We start from the raw sequence: 25,679 nt of genomic DNA, 5'->3' as shown, positions 1-25,679 counted from the left end.
GCTGTCATTGCTCAAAGGTTTTTTTAGATACTTTTCCGGGGCGGCCTTTTGCAGGAAGGACTCATGCTACAGGCATGAGAGTTGTCAATTGAAGGTTCTTGCTTGGCCGTGAGAAAGTTGGCCTAACTACGCGACTATGCGACGCGTCGAGCGAGTGATGATATAGATTCGAAGCATAGCAAGCACGACCAGATATTTTAGGGCTGTCATGTCGATATCTAGGATATTCAAAGTACAGACTTACTTGCAATTCAATGCTATTCAATTCCAATGACAATCAATCGAAGTGGTTTGTACATCTGGGTTGACAGTTGGGAAGTATCCAAGGAGCCTGGGACGCGTTAATGCAGGGGATGCCAGTCCAGGCTTCTGCCAATAACTAGAATTGGGCATGACGGAAAAGCTATTATTTGTTTAAAAAGAAAGTGAGACTATTGCATTTTTTTTTAAAAAAAAAAGAGATGCCAAGGTGTCACCGAGGCTGATGTTGAATCCAGAGTAGTCTTGCTATGCACATGTCTAGCAGCGCAGCCAATACTTGAATTTGTCGACTCCTTCTATATTTTAAAAGCTAGTAACGGAGATTTTTTCAATATACTTTCGAGCACTTACCATTAATTAGTATAATCGTTAATAGTTGTTCTATGCCATTGTATATACAAGCGATGTCCATCGGGACTCGCGTTGGAACCTCACACCAGTATATAGATCCATTTGTCCATTTGAATTGACTCGAAACTATATTCAACAAAGTTTTCTCTAAAATAACCAATTTCATCCGTCCATTCTAGAAGACTCATTATACTTTGACCTCAACCAAGCCGTCTAAGAATTTACCAACTACCCTGTATACTCGAAGTTAATATCTCACTAAGAACGCCAATCCAAACTCAGATCTCCAAGAGAAGGCTTATATTAAGTTCGCATATGTGCGGTAAAACGCTCATACTCAAGACCTATAATCGAATTCATTGTAAAAGGCTCTTCCTTCTAAAAAAGGATGAAACACTCCCCATGTTAATTTCTAATGCTCGCAAGGGTTATATCTCCGCAAACCTACACATGGACCAAGCGTGAATTTACGGCAGAGAGATATAGCAAAGGGGGAGCAGCCCGCGATGTCCATGCTCCCAGTTCCCAGTATTGCAGGTTTCTCTCTCTTACTTTCTCTCTCTCTCTCTCTCTCTCTCTCTCTCTCTCTCTCTCCTTCCCCATCAAGAACTCAAGGACCGAGTTGTGTAGCTGGGATGGGTTCATTGCATCCACTTGCCGACAGCAATTCGCAAGGAGAATATCTCCTATAAGCGAACAGCAACCCAGGTGCCAGATCGGCAGTCAAGGAATCCGATCGACCCAATGGCTGAATTGCTGGGACGAGATGGTATTTTTTATTTATTTTGTTTTTCTGCGTTGCCAGGTCTTTCAGAGCTGGCCCCTTTTGCCGTCTATCGTCATTTAGATAGCCCCGACGGCATGGAACCTTGCCCGTGCGGAGGATTTGTATATTATTATTAGGACCTCGCGTGTTCCTTTGCGGGACCTGGTTCTATCCGATCGTCTCGTGGAGAGGGGGCCGAAAACAATCCATATGGGAAAGATATGTTGAGAGAGAAAGGGAGAAGAAAGGGAGAAAGGAGGGGGCTGAGAGCTTTTCCCTCCCCACTCACACACAGCCGTGCTCGAGTCTGCACGAGGGTGGAAACTTCCTTCCGCTGCATGATTTGACACTGACAGAACCATAATACCCTTTTTTTCTTTTTCCTCGGTGAAGAGTCTTGCGTACGAGGGTGTGCTGCACGTTGCAGGAACGCGGGTGATGCACACGCAAAAAGTGTGCGGGAGCACCCTTCATCCCATGCCTCTCGCACTCTCTCTTCCCTGACTCGGAAATTGGTCAATACCAGACGTGATCTGGCCTTTTTTTCGTCACCAACAGCAGAACGCAGTGGCCTCGGGTAATTTCTTTTTTTCCTCGCTGATCAGTTCGGAGAAAATACCTTTCGAGGAAAGCTCGTTGTTCGTGGTGGGGAAGAAAATGGGGAATAATATGGGGGGTTTTGCACTCGACCCCCCGAGTCCCTTTTTATTTTCTCTGCTGGATAATTGCAATTCCTTTGAATCTTCCTGACTTCAATTCTTTTTGCTGTCTGTCTATGAGTAGAAGGCCAGCCTTCATCATGGCGACGGTAAATAATAAGATCTGCCTCCGAAGCCACTGCGCCAGCCAAGACTTGGAGCAACGCAAGTGAAGTGGACCCTCTGGTGACTCGTGTATCTTGAAATGCCCTGGATCGTCGCAGTGACCCCACGCGCAGGTCGTTGGTTCTGTGGTTCTGTAGTTCATGAGGCAATCGAACCGGTGTGGACTAAAACGATCGTCGAGTAAACCATTCAATCCTTTGAAGATAACCTGATAGATTACGTTGATGGCGTGGGATTGCCAAACATATACACAGTATGCTATGTATACACCGGTGGACCAGGACCAGCCCACAACAGTAGAATACACACAGTTCTTGGTATGCTTGGTATCCACGAATTTATACATGAATTCGGGCTGTCATTTTCCGACAAGCCTCCCAAAGCCTCATCTCCACTAACTTACGCCATGGTCGTTGCCACCGCGCTGCGCCGGTGTATACTATGTATAGCGCAGGGTGGACACCCTCGAATCCTGCCCATCTCGCATCTCGCAAGTGGAGTCGACGAGAGGCTCTTGTCAGGGCGATGCTAGAGGAGCTAAAGGAGCATGCTGTCATAATAATATCATATTATCATTAGCATCCAATTGATACTGTACAGTATGTACAGTGTATGTCGCTCTATATGCTACAGGGCTTGCGAGAACTCCCTAGTCATGGCCTCTCAATGGCCTTGGCTGGATTGCGCCTTGACCGAGGCCGCAATGGGGTCAATTTTCAATTGTCAAGTAGTTCTTATCAAAAGGCTAATGCAATAGTCTCCTCTACCTGGTCGAGCTGTCAACAGAACCAACGCGATCCATGACATCCATCACGTCGACGGTTGAACCCATGGGACGCGACCCGTCCTGCAGCGTGAGGATAAGCCCAACACCTATCATATTGTGTCAGATCGTGCTTCCCCATTTCGTTCCAGGGAACGTGTTACGGGTGTGGGGGAGCAGGGGGTGAACATAACAAAAAAAAAAAAAAAAAAAAACCAGGAATTACAACCCTCTCTTTCCCATCTGTTCTACGTCCATAGAGGTATGTATTAGAAAGTGACTATTTCCCAGCACAGCGGATGAATGCTTGGCAAGAAAACAGATATTGCCTTGCCAAGACTCGAATTGCGCAGTTTCTCTTTTTTCTCTTTTCTTTCTTTCTCTCCTAGTGGAGCCCAGTCGACACTATGCGATGATCACTCGGTCTCGTGGCCTCCCGATAGGTTGTCTGTCTGAATTTCTTTTCTCCACTATCACCCACCCTCATCTTAGGTACCGAGCCCAAACTCAGGGGCGACAAGGGCATTCCTGCTAGGCCCGCATATACCGGCGAACACGTGCATCCGCGGCTTTGTCGGATCTTGACTCCTTTTTCCCCCTTCTTTTCGGCCAGGGGGAAGTAGAGTGCCGATCTTGAAATCATTTTCGAGAGAGTTCTGGACTTTGGCCTCTTGCCTTGTCGGCTTATGCGATCGGCAACGGTATCTTCTTCTCGGCAGTCGAGGGGACGTTGAACTATTGATTCTAAGACCTGGTGCTTGCAGGGTTCTTATCATATACCCTATATACACGGTGTATCACCTTGGAAAGTATATTGTATTCTGGAAAAAGTGTATGTGCAATAGTAAAACTCTACACAACATACATAGAATGATCTCATCCAGACCCTGGGAAAGGGTGGGTAAAGAGATGACACCACCTCGCGTCGGCTCCACGATATGCAAAATGGGGGATCAATCTCTCTCATCCTTGTGTTCTCTCAGGATTTCCTCCTCCTTTCCTGCCCTGACAGGCTCCTCATCCATCTCATCCATCGCGCTGACCCGATTCTTTCTCTTCTGGAACCGGAAGCTCATCCGGAGCTTAGGAGGGTCCCCCTCCCTGGCCCCAGGGACGCGCCGATCGATTTTGCTTATGGAGAGCGCTCTCTCTCTCTCTCTCTCTCTTCCTTATCGTTTTATCTCTTTTGAGCGACAGGATTCCTTTCCTTTTGACTTTTTGATATTTGAGATTCTCAAGTAAAACAAAGAAAAATCCTGCGCGCGTGGCGCTGGACTCCCCCGGTCGGAAGGCAAAACGTGCTGACGGGAGGAAAACAGCCTAGGCGCGGAGTTATGGAACCAGTAGGAGCAAAGATGGGTTGACTGCGCCTATTTGACAGGCTCGCTTCGATGGGGGGTGGCTTTCCGTGGACATGGATTGGGGACAGGGGGGTGGGAGAGCAAGCCAATTTTTAGCGGCTTATCCGCGCTCCTTCGCTCCGAAAGGTACCGGCTGAACCGTTGTGCGGGAACCCGCTAGCCAATGCACTTTGTTTTTTGGGGGAATTATTTTCGCGGATGTTGTTCCGAGGAGCCTAGGGGCCAGAAAATACGTCTGTCTGCCTAGCTACGTATCTGGCCGCAAAGCAGTGGAGTAAATGACCTGTGTAGTCAACTTTAGGGTATCCCTATTGCTGGGAAAGTATTGACTGCGCTGTTTTTGTTGTTTTCTTTTCTTTTTTTTTTTTTTTTGGTGCTGGTATTGGTATTATCGGTTGGAGAACGGTCTCCTGTGTGTATCTGATACCGGTATCTGGCGGCTCGTTAGTATACACTTGCCAAGTACCGTGTACATCATATACAAATGTACTGTATTATGTACTATAAGCTCGGCTCTCCCCCCATCCGCTATCCTGGAGGTGCATAGGGGTTTATGAACTATCTTTCCCATTGACCAAAATGCTGGATCAGCTAGTTACCTCGACGGAACGGTCTAATTTTTGTCGGAATCCAGGGACTATGATCTTCGTGGTTGTAGTTTTGTTCGGCTGAATGGAAAGCTTTAGATGTGTTTATGTGTTTATGTCTTTTTTGTTTATTGCATCCTTCCCGGAGCTCCACACGCGTTCCATGGATAGCCTGCGTCAAAGTCGATGGGCCCCTGTTTGGGGTTGATGATATGGATTGCTGCTATGACTCTTGTTTCGTGTTGCAGATCCCCCGGTGGAGAATTTCTCGCTGGTTGTGTCCTCAGTGGTGAGACTTGCGCCAATCCATCGTGGAATGATATCACCCATTCTGGTCAATCCACTGAATTTAACGATAGGTCATGGACGAGGATAGTACCATGCATGAATATAAGTGCTTTTTTCCCCCTTTGCTTTTTCTGTCAAGTAGTCCATGTGGCGAGCTGAAGAATCAATTCGAGGTTACACATGATGGGTCGTCGTGGGGAAAATGCATGAATGATCAAATCGATGGATATATTCCCGAGGGTTTGTTGCATGAGCAAGGCACTTTAGTCTAGGAACACACTAAAAAGATGCGACGGATCATTTTCAGAAGATACAGTAGAGTTACACATATTTCTACTCTGATATTGTAGATCCCACAAAATTTAGCCGGGGTTCTGCATCTGCAGGTACCGAGCCCGATCGTGGGAACTAGCATATGCACCTAACAGTTACCCACGAGATTGTACAACAAAACCCTGGATAGGGGAAATAATAAAATAGCAATATAGTAACAATAATTATCTATTATGGCTAATCCATGAGATAAGCAGGAAATCCCCAATTTTGCGCCTATGAGGATCTCGGGGCATTCCTAATCAGGAACGAACCATGGGCCCGGGGAATTATATCGTCGTCTATTAGTATAAATAAAAAGGAGGATTGCCCTATTGCCCGACCTGACTCTTAATCAAGGAATGCTTCGATACTCACTAAAAATCTCTCCACAATTGTCTAGACTCAAAAGTGTGCCGTGAGACTCCCGACGATGTGCTCGGCGAACAGGCCAACTCTTGATATCCACTCTGCCAATCGCAAACTTGCAAACCTCTATGTTGCTGTGAGTGTGTTCATGAATGCTCCCTGTAATTTGTCATGTTCTTAGTAGATCTGATCCTCGCCTGTGTGGACATGATTCTGATCGCCGCTCCCGCGAAACCGTGACTCAGATCTGGACGGTGTTCGTTTGGGTCTTGTCTCGGGAGATTTTTGGTCCCGTCGAGTCTAGCCTGTTCTGCGATGTCCTAAAATTTGTCTACATCTATGGCAATTGGAGACATCATTGCCGTACCCCGCGAATCGTGTCATGTTGGACGGCATGCACGGTGTACAGTATACAGATGATACTCGACACAGTCAACTACATATCCATCTGGCCATGGTATCTTACCTCTGCTTGTGATTGTCACAGGCTGTACAGACAACCTAGGCTATAATAAAAATAAGAAAAAAAAGAAAGAAATCGCCTCGATACAGCTGCCCATCTTCTAAATACTGCACATGGATGATCCAAATGCCCGACCTCGGCGTACAGCATCAATCATCAGTGCGACCTTTTTTTTCATCCCTGTTCAACCACAAATCCTGTAAGACTGTGTGGCTGGCTTACCCTACAAGGGCCATTGGGTGTATGTCTTTAGCCCTGCATATATAGATGCAAAAGTACTTGGAGGCGGGGGAAAAAGGCGCGTCGCAGGCTCCACTACTTGGGCATGAGTCTTCGCGTCTTCTGTTGCCCAGTGTGTACTATATATATATATATATATGTGTGTGTGTGTGTGATATGCTCGTGCGATGCAGCTTAAGCAATCTTGAAATTGCGTCTTACCGCTCGTAGCGCACCAGAAGTGGATAAACATATTCATCTAGTCATCCAGTTATATAGTCATGTTGACTCCATACAAACAGCTTGACACAGACCCGATTGCTCTCCGTGTTTCACAGTAAACAAACATGAGGCTATCTGATAACACCTGGTCCGAGCACCCCTCCAACACCCTCGTTCCATGGTTCGTTCCCGACTGGGAGCGCACGGAGATTCTCCCAATTCAAGAGCTGGCTTGCAGATCGCATTTTACCCAAGTCCACTCGAGGGCATTGTGATAATGTGGAGGAGGGGGGAAGGAAGAGGGGGCTTGTATTGCTCTGGGGAGAAAGGATTATTTTGTATATTATATTTTTCGGTGCTGACAGGGCTGGGGGGTTTCCAGAACATGTGATGAGCGACCAATGCATCTTTTCTCTCGATATTCCCATATTGCGAATTGAACTGGCAACTGCAGAATCACCGAGTCGTGGTGTGATGGGCCATTAACAGGGCGAATGATAATTCTAGTCCTCTGTAGTCTGTACTGGAGTATGCTCGTATGCTTATGTCTCCAATTGATACCAAGTCTAGACCATGAAAAAGGGCGGGTCTTCTTGATATTCTGATTCTCTTCATTTTTGAGACTTCGCTCTGCTATATCTTCTTTAAGGGGATCTCTTTCTCCAGAACTTCAGTTCTCCCGATCGCTGGGTCCCATGTTTAGGGCAGGTTTGCACGCAACCAAAAGTACTCGAAAAGAAAGAAAGGAAAAGAAAAAGAAAAACCGCGGAGATCCACCGGAGACTCAAAGCCGATTCCCCCGGTTGGGCTATTGAAGCCATATGGTCTTAGACACGGGCCGTGATTTCCCCCTTAGCCCAGCTATAAACAGCCCTGGAGTCGACTATGCCTCACTATGCATGCTCTGCACTGGCCCGTGTGCTCGACGTGCTTGGCCATTCCCTCGCGATAGCTCGATTTTCTTTTCTTTTTTCTTTTCTTTTCTTTTCTTTTTTTTTTCGCGTTTGTGGATCTGTTTGTCAACGCGAACCTTTCTGCTGGGAACTTGGTCGCCCCACGCGGGAGAGGAGAAAGAAAGAAAGAGAGAGAGAGAGAGAGGGGAAATTCCGAATTTGAATTACTGTAATTATGAGAATATGAAAATAATCATATTCCATTCTATATACAGAAGGTGGGAACAGGGATACAATTCCCATCTTATTATTCTTTCTTGTAGTTCTACCGAGGCCAAATTGCAATCACAAGTTCAGCACACTCTTGTTAATGTGAAGAGAAAAAGAAAAGATTTTTTGGCTGTCACTTTTGAGGGGCGGTTGCTGCGCTGTCGATCCCATCCCGGAGTATAGTTGACAGGCAACGTGAGGGAGAGAGGAACTTGCGAATGATGGATCGAGTCCCGGCCCCTGGTTTGGTCCTGCAGGCTCTAGCACACGGTCAGTGCATTTTTCAAGACATGGATGTGGGGGGGGGGGTCCACTATATTTATTATGTTATTATGGGAGGTGTTATGTGATTTGTGCTTTTATAACAAAAATTTTTATTTTCTAGTCAAATCAATTTGGAGGGAAGGTCTGGAACGGGATGTGTTCGGCACATACAAAGAAAAATAATAATAAATAACCAAAAAAAAGAGGACCCACGGAGTTACCTCCGGCCCAAGTACCTTCTAGCCCTCGAGGGCTTACGCGAGGTACCCTCTCTCTCGGTACAGTCCACGGGTCCCACCCGGTGTATACTGTACATATGGAGTACATGGAGTGGGAATGATATTTGTCTTTTCTTTTCTTTTCATCCTTTCCATTTATACGCTGTCATTAGTAGAGATCAAGTAGAAAAGAAAATATCAAAAAAGGAAAAAAGGAAACAGCACTATTTCCATAAAGTATAAAGTCCGGTACCTGGGAACGTAATGCCCTAGTATCATAGTACGTGTATGGTAAGCAGTAGAATCAGTACCATTATATCATAGGTAATATCAGAAGTACCATCAAGCACCCTGGCATACGGAGGCAATACGGTGGTGGAGCATGGATCGTCCCGATCGAGTCCTAGAAGATTCAAGCTTGGGTTCTCTCGACTCCAGAGCTCTCTCTCTTCTTCTTATTGCCTTGGTCCCGCTCATTTCACCTTTCTCCAGTCTTTTTTTCCCCCTTCCCTTTCCGCAGTCTCTCTTTCTAACTCCCCTGCCCCCAACTTGAAGTTGTATATCGATCATTCATTGCTGCCGGTGGCAATTGCTCACATTCATCCCTTCGTTGCGTCCTTGCGTAGGGCTTTCTAAATAAGGGAATCCTGTTTCGTCACCTGCTGCAAGCCAGTCGGTCTTTTGTCTTCCTTGCTTGCGATCTTCAAGGGTGCCCTCTCTATCCTTTTTATTATTTTTTCCAATAGGTAGAGGTGGTGCATTGTTATTCCTCTACGCATTGATCACATCCCTATCGGCCCTGTCTATTTTTTTTTTCTCGATTGCGACTCGTCACCCCTCGCAAACTCCCTGAAAGGAAGTTTATTTTTTGCGGCTTTTTTTTTATAGTCTTTTTGATTACTTGATTGATTGACTTGGTGAAAGAGAAAAAAAAAAAGGGTGTGTTTTGTGTCTCCTCCCCAGCATTCCCAAGCCACTCTCCTTCGACGCTCCCTGGAATTTGCGCATTCCACCCCTCCACAGATCCCTATACCCGCCCTCTCTTGGATCTGGGAATTGACCTGGATTTTGTGTAGGATTATCCACTTTCTCCAAGTCCTTGATTCTCGATACGCCACTTTGTCACTCGCTACCGTTTGAGTTACTGAAGGATGTTAATTGCATCTACCGCATAAACGCCTCGGTCAGTGACCTCAGCGGCTTCAGTATCGCAACTACTTGGTTATTTATTTTTTTTTTTGAATGGCATGGGCAAGCGATGGAATCCATGAAGCCACACATCCCCCCGTTAAAGATCGCCAAACCGACTTCGAACTTATCGGTGTCGACGTCCCCGGACGACACCAAGTATATACCGGATCGTTTCTATTCTGCTCACGGCCAGTCTGAGATTACTCCGCCGCTGACTCCGCAAGGAGCTCGCGATATCATGGAGCAAACAGAAGCCCCGAGAGCCGTTTTTCACAACTACCTGCGCGCATTCTACCCTTTCCACCCGGCCGGAGACGTTTCGCCGTCGACGGTCACTCTCCCGCTCGACCAGGGCGATATCATCCTGGTCCACTCTGTTCACACCAATGGCTGGGCCGACGGTACCTTATTAGATTCTGGGAATCGAGGCTGGTTGCCCACCAACTATTGCGAGGCCTATGACCAGCTCCCCATGCGCCCGCTCCTCAAGGCGCTGACCGATTTTTGGGACATCATTCGCGGAGGATGCGGGTCATCCCTCAAGGATTTTGGGAACCAAGATTTGATGAGAGGCCCCATTGCCGGCGTCCGGTTTCTTCTGGAGAAATCAGAATGCCTGACGCGAGAGGCTCCCCTGGTGAGGAAGTATGACGGACTGCGAAGGATCCGCAAGGCACTGTTGTCGGACCTGTCGTCGTTGGTCAAGACCGCCAAGCGGTTCCAGGAAGTTGCCAATGGAACGCCCGAGGAGGATGAGGTCGAGGGGATCCTGGATGAGATGCTGCTCAAGGCCTTCAAGATCGTCACCCGCGGCGTTCGATTCCTCGACGTATGGAATGAGGAGGTCGGCCTGAGCAGGACCATTGTCGAGTTGGAACAGCCCATGAGCGACAACCAGAGCCTGTATGATATGCCGCCGACTCCGGCCTCTGAGACTTTCACCCTCGCAGAGACTGCGCCGTACTCCGACACCACCGAGCGCAACGACTCGCGCCAGATGAGTCGCAGCCGCATGGATTTCAGTCGCGCGTCGATGCGCACCGAAATGCTCGACCACCAGCCCAGGCCGGTTTCCGTCTCGACCAAGCGAATCTCCGTTTCCCATCGCGTCTCTTATTCGGGGCCTTCGGCTGCCATTTGCGCCGAGAACCTTGCGTCAGAGCGACTCGGCACGACTTATGATGCTTTCCTCGGCGTGCTGGGCTCCTTCATTGGTCTCCACATGCAGTCGCGCTCTTCTACAGAGCTCGTCACCACCACCCAGCAGGCTGTGCAATCTTGTCGGTCCCTGCTGACTGTGGTTGAGGCCGTCTGCGAGCACGATACCCAACGGAGCGCTTTCCTCGAGCAAGCGCGCGAGTCAATGTGTGAGAAGTTGTCGGAGCTCGTCCACGCTGCGCGCGACGTGTTCCGTCCAGCGCACCTGCCTGACGACGACTTGGTGTTTATGCCGGACGAGGGCAAGCGGCTGGTTGACGCTGCGACGGACTGTGTGCGAGCAGCAGGCAACTGCCTCGCCAAAGCTCGCCTGGTGCTTGAGCAGATTGGAGACATTGAGCTGGAGCCCTCAGAAAATGAGGCTCCGAGTGAGGACGTGCCTGGCCTCATCACCCCGCAACCCCAGCCTGAGACCGTGCAGGAGCACGAGCGACCTCAGGAGCTCTCGCTTCAACTCCCCCGCCACCTCTCCAGATTCCCAACTCGACTTACTCTCCCTCCACTCCTGGCCTCACCGACTCTACCACCCCATCTTCCTTCCACTCTCACCTCACTTCTCACAGCCCCGCCAACCTCTCCGCCTTGTCTTCTCTCCCTTCCTCTGCCATCATGCCTACCCACCTGGAGGGCACGTCTTTCTCTTCGACTGACAGTGCGAATCGCATCAGTCACACCAAGTCGGAGATGGGTGAATCCTTTGGCCGAGGTGTCACAAGCACGGGTAGCAGCTTCACTTACAACAGCCACACTCGCGATTCGGAGATGAGTGGTGTCTCTCAGACCTCCACCCGAGCCACCTCCCCTGACATCGGTGGCAGCTTCCAGGTGCCCTCGTTGAAGGAGAGCGTGAGCCACTCGACCTTGGCCGAAGAAAATGAGGAGACCGAGGCCAACATCCTGGAGAAGACTTACGCGCATGAGTTGATCTACAAGGAGGGCCAGGTGATGGGCGGCAGCCTCCGGGCGCTGATTGAGAAGCTCACTGCCCACCAGTCGACCCCTGACGCCATGTTTGTCTCGACTTTCTACCTCACCTTCCGTCTGTTCGCCACGCCTGTCGAGTTCGCCGAGGCGTTGGCCGAACGGTTCGACTACATCGGGGATACCCCACACGCCGCTGGGCCGGTGCGCCTGCGCGTCTACAACGTGTTCAAGGGCTGGCTCGAGTCGCACTGGCGCCATGACCGAGACAACAGCGCACTCGAGTTCATCGTGGAATTTGCCAAGACGCGCCTGGCCACTGATCTCCCGACCGCCTCCAAGCGCATCCTCGACCTTGCTGAGAAGGTCTCTGCCGTTCACGGCCCCGTTGTGCCCCGTCTGGTATCGTCGATGGGCAAAACCAACACTGCCACGGCTCAGTACATTCATCCTGACACCCCTCTCCCACCTGCCATCCTCGCCAAGAAGGAGACCAACCTTCTCAAGCAGTGGAAGAATGGCGAGGCCTCGATCTCCATCCTGGATTTTGACCCCATGGAGTTGGCCCGGCAGTTGACCATCAAGGAGTCGCGCATCTTCTGCTCCATTCTCCCGGAGGAGCTTCTCGACACGGAGTGGACCCGCAAGTCTGGCTCGCTGGCTGTAAATGTTCGCGCCATGTCGACCTTGTCCACGGACTTGGCTCACCTGGTTGCTGACTCCATCCTGTGTCTGGAGGAACCTAAGAAGCGCGCAGTCACCATCAAGCACTGGGTCAAGATCGCCAACAAGTGCCTGGAGCTGAACAACTACGACTCTCTCATGGCCATCATCTGCTCGCTGAACTCGTCGATGATCTCCCGCCTCAAGCGGACCTGGGATATCGTCTCCCAGAAGACCAAGGTGACCTTGGAGCACCTGCGTGGCATCGTTGATGTGTCGCGCAACTACGCCGTGCTGCGCCAGCGTCTGCAGAACCACGTTCCGCCGTGCCTGCCCTTCGTCGGTACTTACCTGACCGACCTGACGTTCGTTGATCACGGAAACCAGTCGCTGCGCAATCTTCCTACCGATGATGGCGAAATGGCGGTGATCAACTTCGACAAGCACATGAAGACCGCTCGCATTATCAGCGAGCTTCAGCGTTTCCAGATCCCCTACCGTCTTACTGAAGTCCCTGAACTCCAGACATGGATGCAGAACGAGCTTGTGCGTGTGCGCTCCAACGGCGAGACCACAGCGCAGGTCTTCTACCGTCGATCTTTGGTGCTGGAGCCCCGGGAACCTTCGCGGACTGCTACCAACATGCAGCCCGAGGCAAACACTTCGATCCTCGACAACGCCAAGGACAAGTTCGACTTCCTGTCATGGTCCAACAACTCCAAGGCGAAGTCGGTTGCCACCAACGGTTGAGCGCTGCCACCAACATAAGTTTACTCTGCATTACTTCCAACCATCCTCTTATCTTCTTTCCACCATCCTCCTATTCCTACCTTCCGCTTTTTACGACTTCACGACCTGTGTTTTTACTGCGTCTGGTTCACCGGTGTTTTATTATCCCCGACCTCTGTTCTACTATGCAAGCAACATCATTTCCTTTCTCACCTATTTTCTCACCCACATGTTCTGTGAATATCTTTTCCTTGCTTTTCTGGGCGGTACTCGTGTCTTTTTTTGTTGTTCGCTGTCTTCGAAAAAAAAAGAGGACCGGCGTCTGAAAAAAAGCGGGCTATGGAATGGGGTCTGGGATTGCAACTATGGCGTTTACCACGGGGACCTTTTTTTTTTTTTTCTGCTGGTTTTGTTTTGCTTTTCGGGGGATTCACCGAGAAGAAAAAAAAACCGGTGTTTTCTTTTTCTTTTCTTGTTTTCCAAGCGCAATCCTCTAGAAGGGATCGGTCTCAGGGCCTCTGTATACAAGAGCAGAACAATCCAAAAGCTTTCTCGAATGCAAAGAGCTTTAATATGGTTGATACCTTTCTTTATATTTGCTCTTGTCGGATTTGTTGGCCTGGATGGAGGATGTATGGTATGGGATTCTTGTAGATAAGTTGCAGAAGTTGAGTGTAGTAGATAGTGAAGCTTGAATTTAACAAATTTAAATAAAAAAAAGACAGAAGTCCTGAACAAACACCCGTAGATCTAAGTGTCTTCAGTGTCTTCAAAATCCTGGGGAAGCCGTCGGTCCGCTCGCGGCCCCGGATAATACGGCGCCGGACTTTCACGTCAACGTCGGCCTTTCTCGCTCCACAGTTGATCCTTCATGAACCACGCACCAGTAACGGCCTGCTATTTTGCCAATTATTGCGCCCAGACAATGCATACAGGATCGAGTTGAGCATAAGACATATTCACATTTCCTTTGATGGAGATGAGCGAGTTTCCAAAGTTGTATCATCCCCTCTCGGTGTTGTTCGTTGTACAGTCCGTGAACGGACCGGCGGAGTATATCATGGATTGCAGTAAATAGTGACGTCGACAACTGTAGCAAGCCATTGATATTGCTGGCATTTATATTCATATTCTGATTACTAGCATTTACCTTCCTTGTATCTCATTTGATTCCCTTTCATTCTATCCGCGATTCACCCAACTTACCATACCATCATGCCCAACCACAATACCTTCGGCCTCCCAGTCGCCCTCTACCGAGGCGGCACCAGCAAAGCTCTCTTCTTCCACGCCGACGCCCAATACCCATCTTCTCGCTTGGTTGCCATTTCCCTCAACTGAACCGAGACAATTAGCAGTTGCCAGCGAGGTAGCGAGTATGTCATATCTACGTCAAAGTGAGCTTTTATGATTTAGACGCCTAAGCGAATAGAGTGGTCATATCCACGTCGGGATTGAAAATTAAAATCAGTTTTCGATCTTCTTAATTCTTTTTTTATGATAAGAATTCCGCCCTCCGTTTATATTCAATCACCCAGTATGTCTTTGAATACAAATCTTGAGCCCGAAAGAATGCGCCCTAGTGGTAGCTTTCTAGGTGATTTAGAACCATCAATTCAAAGATATCCATACGATGGCACAGCACAGTTCCAACGAATTGCTGAAATGCAATCTCGTCGTTATCAAAAGGATCCCAATATAAATTATTGGATTCTCTTTACCGGTGTTGATCCTCGGGCATTCACTCGTGACTTCCTTAATTCGAACGATAAAAATATGTACCGTTGCTGGAATTCCTACGACATTTCCCAACATCTCCTTCTCGTTAGGATGCCGAACTCCGTGGCGCATGAGATTGCCCATGGTACTTTTGAGCGAAAGTTATTCGAAGCTCTTCTGCCAATGAGCCTAGAGGACCGTCTTGAATCTCTCCGTTCTACTCCATTTCGCGCGCAGAGCGGCGCTGGAAAACAGGCGGATTCTTCCTTTGCACCGGATCAACTCCCTCAGGGTCGGACCGATTATTGGCCTACACTCGTGGTAGAGACGGGCTTTTCAGAGTCATCGTCGAAGTTGTTCTCTGATGTTCGTTGGTGGCTCAACGAGTCCGGGGGAGACGTGAAAATGGTCTTGACCATTGAGATTGACCGCAACAGACCACAAATTGTGCTAGAGATATGGGTTCTCGAGAATTCGCGGATGCAGCGCCAACAAGTTGTGACCGTCTACAAAGGAAATAACAACCACGTCTACCTACAAGGCCAGCCGCTGGTCATCGACTTCGAGAAGTTATTTTTGCGTCCAGCAAATACCCCGAGAGAAACGGACATTACTCTCGATGATCCGGCTTTGAAGAAAATTGCCACTTCTGTTTGGAAAAAGCAGAATTTCTAGACATGGGCCTCTTAGGCAGCCCCTCGGCGCAGTGTGTCTGAATGTAGCTGCATTCGGGGCCTTTCTACCAACATTTGTCAAACTATTTGGCTTTACGCGAAGTGAGTACTGCACAGAAAGACACAGAAGAAGCACAGAAGGGAGAATTGGCTGATTTCTTTCTATGCTAGTCATGACACAGCTCTACACCATCATCCCCTACGCATTCGGCATCATCACCCTCCCAATCGCAAACATCATCGCCGACCGGCTTGACAAAGGGCTGATTGGATATATCATGCTCTTGACCAGCACCAACTCCGTCGTCCTCATGGCAGGATGCTGCTTCGTCTCGGCCGGCGCGTTCCCCGCAGCCGTCCTGGGCAGTGCCTGGGTTATGATCTCGCATGCGGGCTTCACGAAACAGGCCGCGGCCTGGGCTATATCCCAGATCTTTATCCAGTGCTATAGCATCATCAGCACGCAGGTCTACACTGACCCGCCGCGCTTTTTCAAGGGCCATGGGACTTTGCTTGGTTTGAATGCTCTCGGCACCGTGGCTGTCTTGATTACTATGTGGTTGTTTAAGCGTGAGAATCGGAGACGTGATGCTGTTGCTACTGAGTTTGCAGCGCGAGGGGAGACTAACCCGGAGAGTGTAAAGGATTATGAAGTTGTGCGATGCGCATCCGGATTTCAGGTATACTCTTTAAAGCAAGGAAACTAACTTAAACAATGATAGTTACAAAAACACCATTTATTCTTCATTTCGTCCGTTCTATCAAGAGAGGAAATTCAGAGCTATGCTACCACTGCAATTCCCTGAGAGTCGCAGGGATATCTGTATCTCCATTCAATGGCTTAGATGCAGATTCCGAGGTTGACACGGTTCCTCCACTGGAAAGGCTCTGGAAGATATCGCTGCCAAATTTTTCATAGGCATTGGGCATGCCCTGATTCTCGATAAGAGCAAGCTCCATATCGGCAAGCTGGAAAGAAAAGCTCAAGCCAGCAACCCGGACCTGTCTCTCATCCAAGCTGATTTCAATTTCAGCACTATCGCCCGCATTCTCATAGAATTGTCGTCGTCAATGGTAAAGCGTAGGATGCCGATGTTGGGCAGGTTGCCACTGAAAATGAAGGCAAAAGAACGGGCTATGACACATTTTATTCCAAGACCTAGAGTCAGCAGAGATATTGTAAGCGAGTCTCTAGGGGATAGAATACATATCAGTTCAGAGACATGTCTTGGGTTTCTGTTTACCTTTCAGAGCTCGAACCGCTGTCTCACGCGAGGATCCAACTCCCAGAGCTTTACCTGCAACAAGAACCTTTTGTCCTTGTCGGACCTTGTCTCGAAACTCGGGCATCACATATTTCATGCAGTGGTCTCCAAGAGCCTCGTCTGTTGTGGCTGTTACCAAGGAATCCGCCGGTGCAATCTATACCAGTTAGTTTGTGAGTTCCCTTCTTCCACACGGTAGAGGACCTACTGCGTCCGTGTCAACAAAGTCCCCTAGCCTGATGACCCTGTCGCCGATCGGAGGTCTCATCGAAACAGTCTCAATAGGGGAATCCCAGTTTTTTTCCGAGGGTAAAGAGCCAGATTCCACTGTGGGTTTGGAAGAGAACTCATAACTAGGCTCGACGTAGAAAATATCTTCCATTTGGACCGAATTCTGAAGGAACTTGCTCTTCCCTGGACGGTTCTTCAGCGCGTTGAAAAAGCCAACATCAATCTCGGCAAGAAACGGCGCAGGGTCAGTGACAGTCATTCCAAACGAGGATGCAGCCACCGTCGCTGCAGAAGAGAGATTGCCAATTGATCCTTTGCCCATTCGATTTTTGAAATTGCGGTTCTGCGACGACAACCAGACCTCGCCTTCTCCAGCCTGATCGGCACCCATTCCCACGCAGAAACTGCATCCCGGTGCGCTGAGTGAGAACCCGGCTGACTGGTACAAGTCCAGCAAACCTAGCGCCTCGAGTCGCAAGCGGATGGGGATGGAACCGGGAGTCAGATGACGTTTGCCAGGCGCCAGTGAAAGGTTCCATTTTAAACCGACATCGAGCACTAGAGCTGCGAGGATGAGGTCCTCTTCGGTCGTTGTGTACGCTCCAATGAAGCACCCATCTAGGTACGTGCCAGCCTTTTCGGGGACGGGGACGACGTTATCGGGTGATGGGTAGATTGCGAAAAGAGGCTTAACTGTGGCTAGGTCGATCTCGCAGGTCTCTGCATAGACTGCGTCTGGGTCGGGCTGGAAACAGATGGAAGAAGAGCGTCTGTGCTTTTGTTTTCGGCCAGAGACGTAGGTTTTGACAATATCATCTGGGACAAAAAAGCCCGGTGACTGCGCCGAATTCCTGGAAAGCATTAGCATCTACACAGTCTCCCCATGTAAGATAAAAAAAGCTTTGGTCTATTGGTTTGCGCCTTACAGTGCACATATTTGAAATTGCAAATCGAGCATCGACGGAGAGATACCGATACCCAGGGCCGGAGAATTCAACAATCCTCTCGGCGGCAACCGTGTTACGCTTGAGCTCACCCAGGATGTGTAAGATGATGTCCTTCCCTCCAATTCCCAAGTGAGGCACGCCGAAGAATCGAATGTGGATGCACTCAGAAACCTTGAACCATGTCTCTCCTGTGATGGCACTCATCGCCACATCCGCAGCTCCTAGACCAACTGTGAGACAGCCCACAGCACCAGAGGAGCAGGTATCTAAACGAGTGTCAGATTATTATCTCTGGACTTGTGAATGGGGTTGATGGACATACGAGAATCGGCGCCGACAACTAGTAACCCCGGCTCTGCTCGCTCTCACACAAACTCTGTGTGCATGATGGTATACTGGCAGCTCAAGAATCAGCAAGCCGACACGAAAGAAACTCTCTTAGCGTAGGGTACTACTCACGTTGGGTTCCTTGTAATCAGTCAATTTAAAGTCCCGCGCAGCCTTTTCCGTGGCGTGGATCAGTCGACGATTCCATGGCGTGTTGTACGTCCGCAGATCGACGACATGGTCTCCGGCAATCCAAACCCGATCATTGCGCCAGGTTTTGAACGATTTCAACTGCCAAAGAGTCTTGGAGATTGACTGGATATGAAGAGAAGCATGAGCGCTTGAATAACTTCGAGGGTATATCGTTTAAGAGAAAGGTTTTCACGAAGTAGGATATTTCTGACGCGGCAACCCAGTCAACAACCACGCGCACAAAGTCGCCTGCCCGGAGACCAGCAGGTGAAATGGGACCGATCGAGTGATGTGCAAAGATCTTCTCCGTCAATGTCATCCCCCGTCTTTGAGATGGTCGTTCGGGACGAGGATATGGAAGCAGTCGGCTCTTCTCGGCTGCGCTCAAGGATTGAAGCCATGCCTCGACCCAAAACACAATTGCGTCGCAGCTGGATAGCTCAAGTGGTTTCCATAGCTCGATATCCAGACCACCATGGGATCTGGACTCTAAGGAAATGTCTTTGGCGCGTAGAAGTGCCTCTGCTTCGCGCTCTTTGTGTTGGACTTTCAGAGTGTGGATGAAGTTGTCGAGAACGGTGACAAAGTTGTCAAACGATGCCTCTTCTGCATCTTGAATCTCTTCTTGACACCCCAAAGACAACTTGACGTAGATGCCGCGGATAGTCTGTAGTGCATGAGAGATCCTCTGAGACAAAGTCCCGAGAACAGGGTCGGTTTTCGGCATTTTCCGTGACTGCCTATGATGAAAAGCGGTGGTCTCTTTGAAATCTATCCTGCTTTATTGTCTTGTAATCAATAATCCCCGTGTCATTAGTGGCACAGCTTGTGTCACCACGACCTCGGTATTTCAACTCGACTCGCAAATTGCCTCAAGCTGGAGGAGTATACGCACGCACGCAACTGGAAGTTGAAGCCTAAAAAAGGTCGGATCTCGGCACCCCTAAAGGAGATATAGAGAGTATTGCATAAAATTGACTTTCTGTGAATCATCAATGAGGACGACTCGTCGCCTCAAGCGGATTTGCCGATTTCGATCAAAAGACCGATCCCCGCGACGATCCACATTGGCTCTCAAACCAACCAGGATGTTATGGATTGCAGTACCGGAGATCCCACATTTTTCCTTGCTGAATGTTGCCAATTTCATCAACGGCGTATAAATCCGCCGGATCCAGTGCATTGCGAGTTGCGACTCACCTTCTTGCATCACCACGCTGTCGCATCAGCCACAATCAACACGGAAAAACGATGGGAAGCACGACCATGCCAATCTCCCCAGCAGCCTTGCTGCGAAGCCAGCTGGCTCAAACGGATGACATTGGGTCTGTCCCGGGGTGTACGACGGACTGAGTGCGCGGATCGCCCTCCATGCAGGGTTCAAGTCGTTGTATATGGTACCTTGCCAAATACACGGAGATATCGAGGCAGTTGGCTAAATCGCATCTAGACTGGCTCCGGAACGTCTGTATCGCGCCTTGGCATGCCGGACCTGGGCCTCGCCACGTTGAATGATATGAGGGACAACGCCTCGCTCATTGCGAGTTTGGATTCTTCAGTGCCTGTGATAGCGGATGCAGACACGGGGTATGGGGGTAGGAGAAATACCACACATGTGGCTGGAAGGTGCCTATTTCCCGAATAGGAAATTGTTTGCTCTCGTCCCTTAGATTTTAGGTCCAGGGTCACCTTTCAACGAACCAAGGGCAGGTGGCCTAGTGGTAATGCCGTTGATAGTTGTGGCTACCAGCTCTCGGCAGACCTGCTAGATACTGTCTTGTGAAATCCCGGCTGATGCGATCATCGAGTGGGGATACTCACAGGGCAGCTGGCTTGCTCCTAAGACCCAACTGAGATAACTGTTCTATCCTTAACATTTACTACCTTCGGGTGGGACCACTCCGCAGGTCCTTGGTTCAATTTAGGGACATGTCCCTGAATCTTTTTTTTAATCTTTTTCTTTTTATATCCCCACCATCTCTTCCCTTCCTACCTATCATCCCCCCCCCCCCCCCCTGTAACTCATTTCTCTCATTCTCATATCATTCAAAACATCAGTTTCACCATTTTCACCAGTTTCAAATTTACTCAGACATGCGATCAAGCCATCCATGCTGATACTAGCTATTCTGGATCAAAGTCCCCTGACATGTGTGGGAGCTATATCAAGTTGGAATGTGTTCACACTTGATGTCCCAAGGAGCCACTACAATGGCATATTCAGTTACTTGCAGAGCAACTGCAATGAGGGAAGCACGCAGTGTGGGTGTTCAGAAACTGGATTCATCATCTTATCGTACAGTTGGAATTGTATCTGGAGAAGTGGCCTAAGTTGCATAACATGCCCGAAACGCTTCGAGGAAGCTCAAATCTGCACCATCCTCCTGATCAAGACTCGTAGACATAACGTCTGCTTGTGGAACCAATGAATCCGAGGCATAAGACGGCGACCGAAGATCCAGAATGGGAACCATCGAAGGCCGTCCATGAGCACATTGGAATGGAAACGCGCACCGAGCCAACCGCGAGACCAAAGCCTGGCAATCGTCAAGACTCAATGGATCGTTGAACATGATGGCACTGCGGCAGGCACGAGAGTTGAGGAGATCAATAATTACTTGGGGACAGCCACCTATTTGCTGAACCCACAAGGGGGCGTGTCGTGCTGCGTCCGTGTTTTGCATGGGGGGTGGTTCTTCATCCGATGGAAAGAAGTTCAGCCTCGCTATGTCCTTCTCCTCAGGTGCTGTCTTTGACCCCAACGGCCCAACACCATTGTCTTCCCTTTCCCAGACCTCTCGCCGAATCAGGTCGATCACCAGATTGGGTTCCAGCCGACAGCGCTCAGCTATAAGCGTCGGGAGGGTGTGTACAGACACGAGAGCAGCAGAGCCCGAAGTCTCGTCTGTGTCGTAGCAGATACCCCAGCTCGAAAAGAAATGCGAATACTTTCGAAAGAGCAGATTTTCCGTAGGTGATATTTCAAAAGCAACAGGCTCGACCTGAACAGTTTGAACTCTCCTCGAACGAGGCAAAGTCTGAGATGGAATCGTTGGAAGGAACATCTCCTCAAATAACTGCTCAACACGAGACCGCTCATCGGCCGCGTGTTGATCAATCAAGACCAAAACCTCTTCTGCTGCGTTTTCCCTGGCTTCGTTGACTGATGCCACGCCGATTTTAGCCACGATGTATTTTCGATCCACCTGCGCGATGATTTCAGCGGCTTCGAGGCTGTGACGCTGCAGTCTTCCTCGAAATTTGGCAACATGGGCTATTCCCAGAGTCCCAATCTCATGAAGGGACTCCTGAAAACCTGATTTCTGGATGCCAGGAGCTATCGGCTGCAAATTTGATATAGGCGTCTCGGTTCGGGTGAATGTAGGATTTTCCCATGACTTGAGAAGGTTGTCCACCCAAAGGTTCTGTATCTGGGTGGGTGCGGATTGTGTTCGTCGTACTTGATCGGCAGTCGAGAAACCGGCCGCGAAATCAGTGGTCCGGCTTCCCATGGCAATAATGGACTTCCGTGGATCCATTGTTTGTCCAGTTCTGGAATTGATCATATGCTTTTCCCCCGTATGTGGATCAACCCACGGGATCAGACTGTCTTTCGCATTGCAAGAAAGATCATTTACTGTCCCAATGTAGTCGCCGTCAGAAGGAGTGACATTGGACTGTATTGTTTGGCCTTCAATCTCCTGTCCTTGGCCATTGAGCCTTTCTTGATGATCAGGATGAGGATTCCGTGTATGATCTCTGGCATTTCTTCCAGGCATGCCACCAGATTCAGCTTGAACTTGGCGTGGGGATTGGGAGTTAGGATCTTTTGCTGCTTTGACTCTAGACCAGCTGTTGAAACTGGGGCCAGAAAGAGTGGATTGAGCTTTTTGAAAAGATGGGAGTTTCAAACGACTGCTGAAAGCCTCCTCCGTGCTTGCAGTTGGAAAGTTTTGCTTAACAGTGCCCACGGGCTGACCGGCAGCTTCCTGCCCCCTGCCACTGGCGTGCCGAGTCCGGTCCGGCATCCTTCCTGATCGCTTTGTGGCACGCGGCCGCAAGTTATGCTGGTTCAAAAACTCTTGAATCATCGCCTCAAGCACATCAAGAATGCGCTGAAGCGACTGGTCAGACTCTGGCAGTGCTTCATGACCATCATTATGCAACTTTCGGGCTGCACTCGAGTTGATACGGATGAAGAACATTGGCCACTTGTTGAGAGGGCGTGCCCATCCCCTGGCACTTGTGACAGTCATAGATTCAGACCGATCTAGGGACGCCTGGGATGCCGCAGATGTTTCCTCAGGCATTGCCCCCATGGTACCAAAGTCCGACAGGGCAAACAAACGATTGACTTCGTTGTATAATACATTGGATTGGTTCCGGGAGAGAATTGGATCTGTGCCCAACGAGATAAACTGGGCCTGCTTGGTCTGGCTTGGGGCGACGGATATTGCAGCACAAACCATCAGATCGGGAATAGAGGCCGACATTACATGCCATGAGTCTAAACCTCTGGCAGCAACCATCCCAGATTGCACTAGAATTGACCCAATCCGGCGGAGATTGAGCTCACTTTGCAGACCAGCTTGATTTTGGGAAACCGACCCATCAAGGCGAACAGTGACCTTTTTGGTCTTGGCTGCATCGGAAAGAACTAGTTTCGAGAATTGGGGGTTGGGCAGCATCAGGGCAACCAATGAGTATTTTAACGTGTCCCATTCGCGTTCTAGTTCATCCGGTCTCTGAAGAGCCAGTGCTCGACTTTTGACACGCACTGGCATATTGCCAAAGAGGTTATTGACAGTAACGCAGGTGCCATGGTCCCGAAATCGAAGCTCCTGGTGTACCGGAGCAGGTACCAATCTAGCTACAGGCGTCGAGTGATGAAAAATGATGGAATTGGTGCTTTGGTGGTGACGGTGATGGGATGTCACGGTGAGCAATGAAAGAGAGGCCAGGGAAGCCAGATATAGACCCCGGTGGCCATATGCACTTGTCACTTGGAATTTAGAAGTATCTATGCCGAGTGAGTAAATATAGCTTCATGATGCCAGCCGCGAGCTCCACATACGATGTGCCTTTCCAAGTCCTCCATGCGACTGGAACTCGGCGGGTGCGATCCCATGGCCATCGTCTTCGACTACACAGCTCCCACGTGCGAAGTCAACCGTGACAAAAACAGTATGGGAATTGGCATCCAAAGAGTTTTTGACAAGTTCGACAATCACGCCAGTCAAGTGTGTGATCGACGTAGACGATTTGATCTTGGCGGCCACATCAGAGGGGAGTGGGCGGATGGTGGATCCAGAGGAAGACATGACAGGACTTCCGACAGAGTCATTCAGCAAGACACTCCATGGCGTCACTCAAGTCACACAGACCAAGCAAAGAAAATCAAGAAAATAGGTGAAGGTCGAAGTTCTTCAAGAGCAAAGGGCGACTCCCTGAATAGGACTAGTGGGCACATGACGTGCCTCGACGCTTGCGCAGCGTGGCGACTTGCGTGTTTGCATTCCCCCTCCAACCCCCTGCTGCTCTCAACATGGCTACCACCGAGAGCCCTGCGCGGGTTCATGGTATGTGGTATTCTAGCTCTTTGTATGGTGTGATGGAGTTGCTAATCGACATCACCACAACATAGACCGAACAGGACGCCGCCACCCATTTTCCAGTTGGATGAAGCGGCTCGCAAACCTGAAAAACTCCGACTCTAGCACCAATCGCTGGCCTCATAAGCGACATGCAACCACCAAAGGAAAGAAGGGCGACCAGGCGAACAACCCGTACCCGCTATCGGGAACCCTCAGCCGCCCCGCTGGGGCTCAAAACCCAAGCGAGTCATACCCGGTGGTTGAGCACGACGTTCAAGAGTCTTGCTCGCGGAGTGACCCGTCCCTTGTCTACTCAGGCTACGAGAATGCGGTCCCTGCGACAAGTGCTAAATCTACTGCGCCGACCGTGTCGACGAACGGCGAGACGGCGGCTTCAGACATGGCATATTCCAAAGCTGGGACATTGACGACGGGTGGTGAAGGAATTAGTTCCCAAGGAGGAGGAGAGGGTAGCACGTTCTCGTCGCCGGCTCCTTCTGTTCGATCCCTGACGACAACCTTGACCACTGTGCAGTCAGCAGCGCCGTCCACCCAACTATATCCGGCACCGAACACCCAGCCTGGCCACGCGCATGGTGGCTCGACGCAGAGCTCGGCGAACCAACAAGTCCAGTTCTCACACCAGTTCCCGTCGTCATCCTCGCCCGCGACTGCCGTACCTTCCCACCTTGCCCCTCATGGACATGCCATGACATACAGCACTGCAACCGCGAACAATGCCCTGACCGACAACGCCTCCATCCTGACGCTAGCAAGCTCCTCCAAGCGCCGCCGTCGCAACTCTCTAGATACAAATGCATCTGTTCGGGCACTGGCACCATCGTCCGTATTCGGCGGCAGTCGCGAAAGTTTACCACTCAGTGTTCTGAGCGGTAACGTTGCGGAACCATCCAACACCTCGGCTTTCAATGCGCAGGGGGTGCTGAGCCGGCCGAGTATGGTTGGGCTTGCTAGTGCCGAGCGCATTAGTGTCTACTCGTCGTCTGGAGCTACGCCGTTGGCCAGTGGCGCTGGTGAGCGAGGCAGCTACTATACTGCCAAACAGAGCCCTGTGGCAGCGGATGGAGCTAGCGTCCGTAGTGGCGCGCACTCCCATAGTCGCAATGATAGCACCACTGCCAGTGTTACTGGTGGTGTGGGCAGTCCTCTTGCCATGCAATCCGGTCGCATCAGTCGAAGAAGCTCTGGCTGGGGGGAGATCACCGGCGATGAAGAGAACGACGACCAGCCGACCGCAAACAAAGAGAACGAAAGGACCGACGACGGTCCCGATGAGTCAAGGAAAGCCTAATCATCGTTTTCACTGGCTTCCTCTCTGCCTTAGCGGCTCCACGGTGGGACTTGAAGTTTCGGACTATACGCACCGGATTTTCCTTGGAAAGGGAAAGCCGACTCACTTTAATATCTTAATGACTGGACGCATGGGTTTGGCAGGACTTGGTATTCTTTACGGGCTGGCGTTTGATCCGTGGCGTTTTTTTTTGGGGGGGGGATGGCACTTTGATACCCTCAGCGGTATGCTCTCTCTTTTGCGCATTCGGTTGAAGCCTTAAATT

At 49.9% G+C, this 25,679-nt stretch overlaps 7 protein-coding genes across 7 annotated transcripts; 5 read left to right on the top strand and 2 right to left on the bottom strand.

Moving 5' to 3' along the window:
* Positions 1 to 9,698: 9,698 nt before the first annotated feature.
* On the top strand, positions 9,699 to 13,174 carry NUU61_009770 (guanine nucleotide exchange factor; the record flags this gene model as incomplete). Its single annotated transcript, XM_056660295.1, has 2 exons — positions 9,699 to 11,255; positions 11,315 to 13,174. 2 exons carry the CDS (start codon positions 9,699 to 9,701, stop codon positions 13,172 to 13,174), a joined length of 3,417 nt encoding a protein of 1,138 aa, XP_056506793.1.
* A 1,644-nt stretch (positions 13,175 to 14,818) lies between these two features.
* Positions 14,819 to 15,547, top strand: NUU61_009769 (uncharacterized protein; the record flags this gene model as incomplete). Its single annotated transcript, XM_056660294.1, has 1 exon — positions 14,819 to 15,547. The coding sequence occupies one exon, from the start codon at positions 14,819 to 14,821 to the stop codon at positions 15,545 to 15,547; it is 729 nt and encodes a 242-aa protein (XP_056506792.1).
* A 172-nt stretch (positions 15,548 to 15,719) lies between these two features.
* NUU61_009768 (major facilitator superfamily domain-containing protein) lies at positions 15,720 to 16,253 on the top strand (the record flags this gene model as incomplete). The annotated part of the gene is made up of 1 exon (XM_056660293.1): positions 15,720 to 16,253. The coding sequence occupies one exon, from the start codon at positions 15,720 to 15,722 to the stop codon at positions 16,251 to 16,253; it is 534 nt and encodes a 177-aa protein (XP_056506791.1).
* Positions 16,254 to 16,332: 79 nt separating this feature from the next.
* On the bottom strand, positions 16,333 to 19,235 carry NUU61_009767 (aconitase family protein; the record flags this gene model as incomplete). The annotated part of the gene is made up of 6 exons (XM_056660292.1): positions 16,333 to 16,596; positions 16,807 to 16,968; positions 17,020 to 17,893; positions 18,015 to 18,255; positions 18,442 to 18,631; positions 18,702 to 19,235. 6 exons carry the CDS (start codon positions 19,233 to 19,235, stop codon positions 16,333 to 16,335), a joined length of 2,265 nt encoding a protein of 754 aa, XP_056506790.1.
* A 756-nt stretch (positions 19,236 to 19,991) lies between these two features.
* Positions 19,992 to 20,291, top strand: NUU61_009766 (carboxyphosphonoenolpyruvate mutase; the record flags this gene model as incomplete). Its single annotated transcript, XM_056660291.1, has 2 exons — positions 19,992 to 20,095; positions 20,192 to 20,291. The coding sequence occupies 2 exons, from the start codon at positions 19,992 to 19,994 to the stop codon at positions 20,289 to 20,291; spliced, it is 204 nt and encodes a 67-aa protein (XP_056506789.1).
* A 544-nt stretch (positions 20,292 to 20,835) lies between these two features.
* Positions 20,836 to 23,829, bottom strand: NUU61_009765 (putative DNA mismatch repair protein (Mlh3); the record flags this gene model as incomplete). The annotated part of the gene is made up of 2 exons (XM_056660290.1): positions 20,836 to 23,528; positions 23,583 to 23,829. The coding sequence occupies 2 exons, from the start codon at positions 23,827 to 23,829 to the stop codon at positions 20,836 to 20,838; spliced, it is 2,940 nt and encodes a 979-aa protein (XP_056506788.1).
* Positions 23,830 to 24,053: 224 nt separating this feature from the next.
* On the top strand, positions 24,054 to 25,414 carry NUU61_009764 (uncharacterized protein; the record flags this gene model as incomplete). Its single annotated transcript, XM_056660289.1, has 2 exons — positions 24,054 to 24,087; positions 24,153 to 25,414. 2 exons carry the CDS (start codon positions 24,054 to 24,056, stop codon positions 25,412 to 25,414), a joined length of 1,296 nt encoding a protein of 431 aa, XP_056506787.1.
* Positions 25,415 to 25,679: the final 265 nt, after the last annotated feature.

The sequence above is a fragment of the Penicillium alfredii genome, assembly GCF_028826965.1.
Source record: "Penicillium alfredii strain IBT 34128 chromosome Unknown utg000012l_segment0_segment0, whole genome shotgun sequence".
In the NCBI taxonomy this organism is placed as follows: Eukaryota; Fungi; Ascomycota; class Eurotiomycetes; order Eurotiales; family Aspergillaceae; genus Penicillium; species Penicillium alfredii.
This window is presented reverse-complemented; position numbering and strand designations above follow the sequence as displayed.